We start from the raw sequence: 12,415 nt of genomic DNA, 5'->3' as shown, positions 1-12,415 counted from the left end.
TTTCAGCTCATGAAACATGGGACCAACACTTTATATGTTGTGTTTATATTTTTGTTCAGTATAGATAAAACTCTAGTAACGCAAAGCACTACAGCAGAATTTCCCCCCCAATGACAGGCTTTTACGGGCCTCTAACATTAAGATTAATGTGGTTAATCTGGTTAATTTTGGGGCTGACTCTCGGGCTTCCATCCGTGCCGCCGTGCTGCCTCCTCATACCAGCGCCTCTCCACCTTCGCTGCCTCCAGCTCCTCCTTGGGGTGGCGATATTCTCCTGGCTGTGACCAGGGACCTTTACCGTCCAACTCGTCCTCCCATGTCCATTCCTCCTTGCCCTGCTCCTGCTGCCGCTGCCTGTCACCACGCCGCTTGGTCCTGTTGTGGTGGGTGATTCTGTCACGATCGCCGTAAGAAGACCAAAGTGCAGCGTGGTGTGAATGCATCATTTTAATGGATGATGAAAAAACAAAAGAACTATGGTCAGAACGTGACACACTTAGGTTGGAGTCACTAAAACTCGTTTTTCAATCACTTCTTGTTAACAAACTATAGTTTTGGCAAGTCGGTTAGGACATCTACTTTGTGCATGACACAAATAATTTTTCCAACAATTGTTTACAGAATGATTATTTCACTTATAATAAACTGTATCAAAATTCCAGTGGGTCAGAAGTTTACATACACTAAGTTGACTGTGCCTTTAAACAGCTCGGAAAATTCCAGAAATTATCTCATGGCTTTAGAATCCTCTGATGAGCTAATTGACATCATTTGAATCAATTGGAGGTGTACCTGTGGATGTATTTCAAGGCCTAACTTCAAACTCAGTGCCTCTGCTTGACATCATGGGAAAATCAAAAGAACTCAGCCAAGACCTGAGAAAAACATTGTAGACCTCCACAAGACTGGTTCAGCCTTGGGAGCCATTTCAAAAACGCCTGAAGAAGCCACCTTCCTCTGTACAAAGAATAGTTCGCAAGTATAAACACCATGGGACCATGCAGCTGTCACACCGCTCAGGAAGGAGACGCGTTTTGTTTCCTAGATTAACGTACTTTGGTGCGAAAAGTGCAAATCAATCCCAGAACAACAGCAAAGGACCTTGTGAAGATGCTGGAGGAAACAGGTACAAAAGTATCTATATCAACATTAAAACGAGTCCTATATTGACATAACCTGGCGGGTTTTGAGCCACTGCTCAAAACCCGCCATAAAATGCCAGACTATGGTTTGCAACTGCACATGGGAACAGAGATCGTACTTTTTGGAGAAATGTCCTCTGGTCTAATGAAACATAAATAGAACTGTTTGGCCATAATGACCATCCTTATGTTTGGAGGAAAAAGGGGGAGGCTTGCAAGCCGAAGAACACCATCCCAACTGTGAAGCACGGGGGTGGCAGCATCATGGTGTGGGGGTGCTTTTCTGCAGGAGGGACTGGTTCACTTCACAAAATAGATGGCATCATGAGGGACGAAAATGATGCCTTGATGACAGCTTTGCACACTCTTGGCATTCTTTCAAACAGCTTCACCTGGAATGCTTTTCCAACAGTCTTGAATGAGTTCCCACATATGCTTAGCACTTGTTAGCTGCTTTTCCTTCAGTCTGCAGTCCAACTCACCTCAAAGCATCTCAATTGGGTTGAGGTTGGGTGATTGTGGAGACCAGGTCATCTGATGCAGCACTCAAATCAAATCAAAAGTTATTTGTCACATACACATGGTTAGCAGATGTTAATGCAAGTGTAGCGAAATGCTTGTGCTTCTAGTTCCGACAATGCAGTAATAACCAACGCGTAATCTAACCTAACATTTTCACAACAATTACCTTCTAAACACAAGTGTAAAGGGAGATGTATAAATAGATACATACAGTTATATAAATGAGTGTTGGTACAGAACGGCATAGGCAAGATGCAGTAGATGGTATTGAGTACAGTACATACATATGAGATGAGTAATGTTGGGTATGTAAAGATTTAAAAGTGGCATTGTTTAAAGTGGCTAGTGATACATGTATTACATAAAGATGGCAAGATGCAGTAGATGGTATAGAGTACGGTATATACATATGAGATGAGTAATGTAGGGTATGTAAACATTATATTAAGTGGCATTGTTTAAAGTGGCTAGTGATAAATTTTTTACTTCAATTTATCCAATATTAAAGTGGCTGGAGTTGAGTCAGTATGTTGGCAGCAGCCACTCAATGTTAGTGGTGGCTGTTTAACAGTCTGCTGGCCTTGAGATAGAAGCTGTTTTTCAGTCTCTCTGTCCCTGCTCTGATGCACCTGTACTGACCTCGCCTTCTGGATGATAGCCGGGTGAACAGGCAGTGGGTCGGGTGGTTGTTGTCCTTGATGATCTTTATGGCCTTCCTGTGACATCGGGTGGTGTAGGTGTCCTGGAGGGCAGGTAGTTTGGCCCCGGTGATGCGTTGTGCAGACCTCACTACCCTCTGTAGAGCCTTACGGTTGTGGGCGGAGCAGTTTCCGTACGCTGTCTGTGTGGGTGTGGGTGGACCACTACTGTCCCGTCGATGTGGGTGTGGGGTGCTCCCTCTGCTGTTTCCTCCATTGCGTATCGCTGCAAAATGCTGTGGTAGCCATGCTGGTTAATTGTGCCTTGAATTCTATATTAATCAGACAGTTCCACCAGCAAAGCACCCCCAAACCATTACACCTCCTCCTCCATGCTTCACGGTGGGAACCACACATGCTGAGATCATTCGTTCACCTACTCTGCGTTTCATAAAGGCACGTCTGTTGGAACAAAAAATCTAAAATTTGGACTCATCAAACCAAAGGACAGATTTCCACCGGTCTAATGTCCATTGCTCGTGTTTCTTAGCCCAAGCAAGTCTCTTCTTATTATTTGTGTCTTATTTGTGTTTGCTGGTGGGTTTTTGAATGCCTGATTCATGCAGTCTCCTCTGAACAGTTGATGTTGTAATATGTCTGTTACTTGAACTCTTTGAAGCATTTATTTGTTCTGCAATTTCTGAGGCTGGTCCCTCTAATGAACTTATCCTCCGCAGCAGAGGTAACTCTGGGTCTTCCTTTTCTGTGGCGGTCCTCATGAGAGCCAGTTTTATTAGAGCGCTTGATGGTTTTTGGTTCTTGACATTTTCCAGATTGACTGACCTTCGTGTCTTAAAGTAATGATGGACCGTCATTTCTCTTTGGTTGTTTGAGCAGCTGTTCTTGCCAGAATATGGACTTGGTCTTTTAACAAGTAGAAGAAGAAGGAAAGAAATTTCAATTTTAACAAGGCGCACCTGTTAATTGAAATGCTTTCCAGGTGAGTACCTCATGAAGCTGGTTGAGAGAATTCCAAGAGTGTGCAAAGCTGTCATCAATGAAAAAGGTGGCTACTTTGAATAATTTCAAATATTAAATATATTTTTATTTTTTTTAACACTTTGTTGGTTACTACATGATTCCATATGTTTAATTTCATAGGTTTGATGTATTCACTATTATTCTACAATGTAGAAAATAGTAAAAATAAAGAAAAACCCTTGCATGAGTAGGTGTGTCTAAACTTTTGACTGGTACTGTTTATGTTGGGAAAATAACATATTTGAATGCACAAAACAATCATATATATATGTGTGTAATTATTATGTTTAAACTAAAGCATTCGATCAATGTTTTCCCCTCTCATGTAACCACAGAGCTTCCCAAGCAGATACTTGCGAAGAGTGTGGCAGTAGAGGAGACAGTGAGGCCTGGTTCGATGAAAGGAGGCACATAAATAAAATGAAAAATGAGAGACACATAAATTAACAGGGCTTTTACTGCCTGCTGACACAGGCATAAAGTGAACCCTGTTTCAAGTGTGCATCGGGGGAAATGGGAGATGCATGTGGCGCTCATGTACCACCTTTTCATTTCCACAATTGTGTTTTTGATTATCTGTCAAATCCTTGTAAGGAGGGGTTCAGCTGTCAAGTTCAATATCAGCATATGGATAAGCTGGGAATTGAAATTTTTATTTTCCTATCGCTCCCTCACTTAATCATGTATTTAGGAGATTGACTGTCTTGGATTACTGTTTGGAGGATGATAAGGTTTTTTAAGCTACCGTTTTATCTTTCGTTCTCTAAACAGTTTTCCCATCCATTATTACAACACGCCATGATGGCGCTGTGTCAAGTGTTTATCCTATACAATATTGTAGAACATTTCTCAAGAAGTTCAGATCTCTTGGCATAAAGACGAACATGTAGGGTTGACACAGTTGCTGGACCTGGCTTTTGGTCTCAGGCCAGGCTACCCCATATTTACTGCAATATTATGATTCATGACGTGATTCATACAAACCAATAAAAAGTACCAAACATTTTCATTGAGGTCTTTGGAAGAGCAGTACAAAAGTTCTGTTGAGCATGTGGCCACCTGGCCATTCATATGTCGTTTTCATTTCAGACTGCAAATCTTATTTCCACATTTTTATGAAGTTGCTGGATAAGTTTATAAGGTAGAAGTCCAACTCTGGGCTCAATTCAATCAAACAATCAATGTTTCACACGCCTTATCCTGGGGTCAAATGGGAAGGTTCTGGGTACTGTCAAAATAACAGATGGTTTCCTCTCAAAGTTGGATGCTTAATTTATTTTAGTTTCCATGTGAGACAGAATTTGTTAACAAAGATGGCAGGTTTTATTGAATCAGTCCCATAGTCAACTCCAGCCTTCTCCAGGTAGCTGTCAACCACAAGGTCAACCATGTTTCTTACTGAATGAAACAAACAAGAGTGAGATATGAGGCAGGCCAATATTCCTGGAGAATCTGAACTCTATCAGGTCATCTTGCTCTTGTTCAAGGTCAGGGTGGATTAGAGACTGGGAAGGAAAAGCCATCGTCTTTCATGGCTGTCTCATAGACCTGCCATTTGCAGGGGAAAATGCGAGATGGACAGAGCTACGGTCATGGCTCCCCCTGTTAAAGGAAGTACACACCATTCCACCATTCGTCTTAAGGGAGAGACTCATCATTCTGTCCTTTGAGTAAGGAATTCTCGTCTTTAATCATTGTCCTACATATTGGGATTAATGGGGTTATGGGCCTCAAATGAAAATTCAGAGCCAGAATAACTTTTTTGTGTAGCAGCAGTTGGAAGAGTAAACTGCCTAAAATTAGATATACACTTCCGTTCAAAAGTTTGGGGTCACATAGAAATGTCCTTGTTTTTGAAAGAAAAGACAATTTTTGGTCCATTAAAGTAACATAAAATTGATCAGAAATTCAGTGTAGACATTGTGAATGTTGTGAATGACTATTGCAGCTGGAAACGGCAGATTTTTTATGGTATATCTACATAGGCGTACAAAGGCCCATTATCAAGAACCACCAACTGGCAGCTTCATTAAATAGTACCCGCAAAATACCAGTCTCAACGTCAACAGTGAAGAGGCAACTACAGGATGCTGGCCTTCTAGGCAGAGTTCCTCTGTCCAGTGTCTGTGTTCTCTTGCCCATCTTAATATTTTCTCTTTATTGACCAGTCTGAGATATGGCTTTTTATTTGCAACTCTGCCTAGAAGGTCAGCATCCCGGAGTCTCCTCTTCACTGTTGATGTTGAGACTGGTGTTTTGCGGGTACTATTTAATGAAGCTGCCAGTTGAGGACTTGTGGGGCGTCTGTTTCTCAAACTAGACACTCTAATGTACTTGTCCTCTTGCACAGTTGTGCACCGGGGCCTCCTACTCCTCTTTCTATTCTGGTTAGAGTCAGTTTGTGCTGTTCTGTGAAGGGAGTAGTACACAGCATTGTACGAGATCTTCAGTTTCTTGGCAATTTTTTGCATGGAATAGCCATTTCTCAGAACAAGAATAAACTGACGAGTTTCAGAAGAAAGCTTTGTTTTGTTTCTGGCCATTTTTAGCCTTTAATTGAACCCACATATGCTGATGCTTCAGATACTCAACTAGTCTAAAGAATGCCAGTTTTATTGCTTTTTTAATCATGACATCAGTTTTTAGCTGTGCTAACATAATTGCAAAAGTGTTTTCTAATGATCAATTAGCCTTTTTAAAATGATAAACTTGGATTAGCTAACACAACGTCACATTGGAACACAGGAGAGATGGTTGCAGATAATGGGCCTCTGTACGCCTATGTAGATATTCCATAAAAAATCTGCCATTTCAGGCTGCAATAGTCATTCACAACATTAACAATGTCTACACTGTATTTCTGATCAATTTGATGTTATTTTAATGGACACAAAATGTGCTTTTCTTTCCAAAACAAGGACATTTCTAAGTGACCCCAAACTTTTGAACGATAGTGTACATAAAGTTAGCCTGTCATGACCTCTGTGAGTGGGGACCAGGCTGCTGTTTTCAAGCCTGCTTCACACATCGGCCTCACTTGCTTATAAGGGACTTATTCTTACCTGAAAAGTGAGACCGGGAGATCCATTGTTATACATAAAAATAGTACAAGGCCAGAGATATCTACCAGTTAGTACTCCATAAAAATCTCCTTCAATCTCTCTCTCTCTCGGTCTCACTCATGTATTAAATGTGCCGTAGACTATGGCGGTCTGGAAGCATTTGCATTTCAAGAACCAACAAGCGAGTGTAAGCGAGTCAAAAAATGAATAGAGAGAGAGTCATCAATGATGCATAAACTGTGCCTGAAGACAAATACATAACACCCTTGTGTGCGAGAACAGTGCGATAATTGGAACCCTGTTCAATCAAACTTGGCAAACAGGTCTTCAGAATAAACTATTGCCCCCTTGAGCTTCAAGAAAGCATTTGGAGTCGTACTAATCAAACCCATGGTTTCAATGTGCAACAAGAAGAGACTGCATATTAAAGGTGCAATTGGCAATATTTACTGTAATTTCAATGAATTATATAACTTGATCATGTTGATCTTGTGGACTGTCAATCCTTGTATCCATAGCTCCTGCTATGCATTTGAGAATGGTTACATTTCTCCAGCCCCATCCTTCAGTGTCATATAGCAAACCAAGTGGTAAAGCTGCTGTTGACTGAAAAACAAATTAAGAATTGTGTCAAATTTATGTTCATTCTCTGTGCAAGGGCTATGAGTATTTTTTTATTTTAAGTGCAATAAGCTGGCATTCTGTTAACTCCACAACCCTGGCATCCAAAGCATCAGCAAACTTACGCTGAACTATGGCTGGTGGTGAACACACATAGTTGCTGCAGTGTCAGTTGTGTGTGTGACTCTAATGCTGTGCAATCAATGTCTAATCCGCATAACGACCAGTCGGCATAACTGGACAAGAAAGCAAGAAAGAACCATCAAGCCAGCATAACTGTATGTGTTGCTATGGTGATTTCGGTACAAAAGCAATGCTACGGCAGACAGTAAAAGTTTAAAATATTATAACTTTGACGGGAAGCCCCGTCTACCGTGGCTGACGTCATTCACAGCGAGCCACAACGGCATTTGTGGCTCGGTGTGAAAGGACATCCATTTTGCTGTCTACCCCGTACCATGTAAACGCGCCGTAAGTGTGCTCTTGTGTGCATGACCTCCCTCGACATGAAGAACGCAGATACCAATGGGAAAGGAGTAGACAGAGACAGAGACTCACGTCTGGGCAGACTGACGCAAATCCAACTCTAGCTCATTACCCATGAGTTTTTTTTTTCTCACCTTTATTTAACCAGGTAGGCCAGACGTGAATCACCACCATGCAGCCTCTAAATATAACATGACGGAGAGGCGCACTCTCTCGACGCTGTCGCTGTGGTAATATGCTCCCGAGGGTCAGCGAGTCCATGTCGATGAGAGACCGAGAGTGTCACACATGTCTGGTGGTCTGACTCTTCGTCCTTATGTAACTGTCTGACTTCAGCTTGCCCACACTCTGATGTATAGCGCTAATTATCCTAAGTTAGTTAAACAGGCCGGATAGGGAGCCTTTTGATTCAACTGTGGGCGATGTGGACGTTTCGAGTGCAGGAGGTTTATGATATTAAAATGCATAGTGTATAGAACAGACTACAGATCCCCCCCAGTGAAGGGGGTTCTAGGCTAGAGCACTATCTAGCCCTTGAGCACTTTTCTGTCGGACTGCCAGATGGTAAAGCGTGATTCTTCACTCCGGAGAATGCGTTTCCACTGCTACGGAGTCCAATGGCGGCGATCTTTACACGACTCCAGCTGGCACTTGGCTTTGCTCATGGTGATCTTAGGCATGTGTGCGGCCGCTCGGGCATAGAAACGCATTTCATGAAGTGCCCAACTAACATTTCTTGTGCTGACGTTGCTTCCAGGTGCAGTTTGGAACTCGGTAATGGGTGTTGCAACTGAGGACAGACAATTTTTACACGCGCTTCAGCACTTGGCGGTCCCGTTTTGTGAGCTTGCGTGGCCTACCACTTCACAGCTGACCCGTTGTTGCTCCAATTGACTGGGGCAGCTCTAACAGGGCAGAAATTTGATGAACCTACTTGTTGGAAAGGTGGCATGATGGTGCCACGTTGAAAGTCACTGAGCTCTTCAGTAAGGCCATTCCACTGTGAATGTTTGTCTATGGAGATTGCATGGCTGCGTGCTCGATATTATACTCCTGTCAGCAACGAGTGTGACTGAAATAGCCGAATCCACTAATTTGAAGCGGTTTCCACATACTTTTGTATATACTGTATAGTGTATGTCTGTTTTATGACAGTGTTCTTTAGCCCTTATGGCCAAGTGTTAATGAAATAAGTTGATAAAGAAGAGTGAATGGTTCTTAATCTTCATCTTTTGTATATTTTTGTTCAGGTTGCAAACAATGGCCTTATACTGGAGATGAACCACCCAACAGCTGGAAAGATTGCAGTACCAGGTAAGAGCCTGAGCCCTACAGGGATACTTGTGACAATAGATTGTCATTTTAAACAAATTACAACGTATAAAGTCATACCAAAGACTGTAAAAGTGGGACCCGATGCATATCTGCTTGACACATTAAGCATTAAGGAGATCGATTGGGGGTAAGGCCCTGCAATAGACTAGCCTCCTGTCCAGAGGGTGTACATCAAGCTGCGTCACGCTACAGAAACAGGATATAGGCTCCTGCTCCTATGAGCCCTTGTGGCTCGCACAGAAAAACAAATCATATTTAGATGAATAAAAGTTTTTTGAAAACAAAATAATTATTTTATGACTGCCAAATATTCAATCAAGGACCAAAAATTACAACAGTTTAATTTGTGTAAATATGAATGTTTATATACAGCCTACAATTATATAGGCTATATAATTATAATACTTAATGATTTTAGAATACATTTAAACATGCTAAACATTAACATTTATCGATCAAAAGAATGGAAAGTGATACAAATGTACAGTTATACAACTTTTTTATACCCCTAACCAAACAGATGTTGCTTTATTTTTTTTACATTTATTTGCATTGAGGTATATAACTAATGGCCTGGGACATAGACATTGTTTGGCCTGAAAACATCTGATGAATGTCCCTTTCAGTCATTTAGCTAGATCTAAGCAACAGTCAGAGACATGGGCTAATCTTAACATTTGAATAAAACACTTTTGCAGTTTCAAAATGACTGAGAAAGAAGTAATTGACAAAATAAAGGAAATATCAACATAAAGTGTCTTAATACAAGTTGGGCCACCATTTACCAGAACAGCATCAATGTACCATGGCGATCGGGAATCAAGGTAAGACCCAAGTGCAGACTGTGTGAAGTAACAATGTTTATTGTAATTACAGGGGCGGGCAAATGACAGGTCAAGGCAGACGGGGTCTTTAATCCAGAGCAGAGGCCAAGGTACAGGACGGCAGGCAGGCTCAGGGTCAGGTCAGGCAGAGGCCGGTAAATCCAGAGGTGGAGCAAAGGTAGAGGATGGCAGGCAGGCAGGCTCAGAGACAGGCAGTGGTCAGGCCGGCGGATACAGGGTCAGGACAGGCAAAGGTCAAACACCAGGAGGCCGAGAAAAAGAGAAACTAGGGAAACCTAGGAGCTGAGACAAAATGCTGATAGGCTTGAACAAACAAGACAAACTGGCAACACAGGTGTAAATACACAGGGGATAATGGGGAAGATGGGCGACACCTGGAGGGGGGTAGAGACAAGCGCAAGGACAGGTGAAACAGATCAGGGCGTGACAATGGCATAGATTTTACAAGTGTCTGGAACTCTACTGAAAGGATGCGACACCATTATTCCACTAGAAATTCTGTAATTTGGTGTTTTGTTGATGGTGGTGGAAAGCGATGTCTCAGGCGTTAAGTGCTCAATTGGGCTGAAATCTGGAGACTGAGACGGCTATGTCATAAGGTTTACATCGTGTTCATGCTCACCAAACCATTCAGTGACCACTCAAGCCCTGTGGATGGGGGCATTCACATTCTATGTGGACATAGCTGTGGTAGTCAAAATATTGGCCTGCCCAGCATTTTTATATATGAGCCTAAGCATGATGGGATGTTAATTGATTAGTTAACTCAGGAACCACCTGCTTTCAATGTACTTTGTATCCCTCATTTACTCCCAAGTGATTCCATTATTTTGTCAGTTACCTGTACATTTCCATAATCAGTGAGACATAAGGTAATACAGTATCACTTGACATCAAGTTCTTATACATCTTTAGTAACTGATTACTACAATAGCAAAATTATTGTTACATAGGACTTTAGAAATTGCTTCATGTTAAGTGTTACTGAGAATGATAACAGTAACAACATATGGCTAGTAAGTGTGTAATGTAACTAAATATCCTAGGGTTAGCTGTTCAGCATTCTGATGGCCTGGTGGTAGTAGCTGTAACTTGATTATCTACACATGGGCCTGTTCAGGAAAATGGAAATGTCGAATCAAATTTTATTGGTCACATACACATGGTTAGCAGATGTTATTGCGAGTGTAGCGAAATGTACAGTATGTTCAGATGGAAATGTATTGTGTAGATCAAGTATGATCTACTGTCAGATGGATTGGAGTAGTATAGGAAATTGTGTGCTCTATTCATTATATTTCTATCTGCAACATGAAGTTCGAAATACAGACTTTTGCCATTAGTTGATGGCAGCCAATCCAATAGTTTCTGAGAAGTAGTCACTTCCTGAGATATGTATTTAAATAGTTGTAAAAAAAAATAGTTGTTTCTCAGATCTGCATTCATATAGTTTACAATGTAGTTGCTTTCTGAGATCTGTATTCAAATAGTTTTTAAAAAGTAGACACTTCTGATCTGTATTAAATTGTTTTAAAAAGTAGTTATTTTGAGGGATCTGGCATCAAACAGTTGTAGTCACCTCCAAAGTAACTACATATTTAAAACTATAGTTATCCCAGGTCTGCTACAGTATGTACTGCACCAAGGAAGTCTGATCTGTAGTGCACATTTTTTTGCACAAATCTTGTATTTTTTTATGAACTTGAAATGTGTTGTTCTATTCTGAGCTCACTGCTGGAACAGGTATGTTTAGAAGCTGATTTCTCAATTAATTCTAAATGGGTGATATATCCTCCCCCCCGACAATCAGTGGTGGGCTTTGATGTTTTCAATGTGGTGTTTACCATTGTGTATCCTGAACATTGATGTGCCAATCCAAGCCGAATCAAGGATAATTGTGAAGAATGATCCACAAAGACAGGAAAACCACAACAGACACCTAGTACCATGTCACGGGCCCCTGACCAAGCATCTTTCCAACATATACATTACATCTCTGAGTACTTCTATTCTCTCTAATCTTCCCCCTGTGATTTGCATAAAACCAAACATCAACCAAAGAAGGGGTTATTTTGGGGGAGTTGAGCAGGGAAGGGTCCTAGTGCATCGGAAGTTCAGACCCATTTAACTTCTGGGAGACGGCCTGCTTTTCTGTCTGTGCACTTGCAAATTCGCCACAGTAATTGTCTTTTTTTTTCGTCTTTTTTTCATGAGTGAGAAAGTCAGAATAGGGCACAATAATTGTGCCTATATGGCCTCACCTGTCTTGGGTGAATGGCGATGAAAATATGCATGGCTAAAGAACACAATGAAGAGCAATTAATGGAATGACAGCAAAATTAAGTGCAAAATTGGCAATTAGCTGAGTTGGAAGGGGGTGGGGCTCTTGGGTCTGAGAGTAAGTCCCTTAAAATGGATGTCCAGAACAGTCAAACTAAAGGGGATGATTAACGTCTGATGGGAAGTAAGTCAGTTCAAGAAACCACTCTGATGAGTCCTGATGAATTCCACATTCCACCATTCTTCAATGATGGTCTTTGTCTGTCTTGCACATATCAGTGATGGAGAATAGGCTTCGAATAGGTTTTGTGCCTTTGATTGTGAGAAGCTGCCTCATTAGAGATTGTGCAGAACTGTTTATTGTGTGGCATTCCCCATTGGGATCCTTATTAGCTGGACCAGCGGCATGCCTTTGAAGTTCACAGCTAAAATGGACACAGCTG

The 12,415-nt window shown here is 41.5% G+C and overlaps 1 protein-coding gene across 4 annotated transcripts in view; it reads left to right on the top strand.

The window, feature by feature from the left end:
* Positions 1-12,415, top strand: part of sugct (succinyl-CoA:glutarate-CoA transferase) — a 165,290-nt gene that overhangs the window by 133,375 nt on the left and 19,500 nt on the right. For all 4 annotated transcript variants that reach the window (XM_036944300.1, XM_021563086.2, XM_021563085.2 and 1 more), the window contains one exon: positions 8,763-8,826. In XM_036944300.1, coding sequence (XP_036800195.1) covers positions 8,763-8,826 — 64 coding nt within the window. The remainder of the gene's footprint in view (positions 1-8,762; positions 8,827-12,415) is intronic.

The sequence above is a fragment of the Oncorhynchus mykiss genome, chromosome 15 (genome assembly GCF_013265735.2).
Source record: "Oncorhynchus mykiss isolate Arlee chromosome 15, USDA_OmykA_1.1, whole genome shotgun sequence".
Lineage (NCBI taxonomy): Eukaryota > Metazoa > Chordata > Actinopteri > Salmoniformes > Salmonidae > Oncorhynchus > Oncorhynchus mykiss.
Note: the sequence above shows the minus strand (reverse complement) of the source record. Positions and strands in the feature narration are given on the sequence as shown.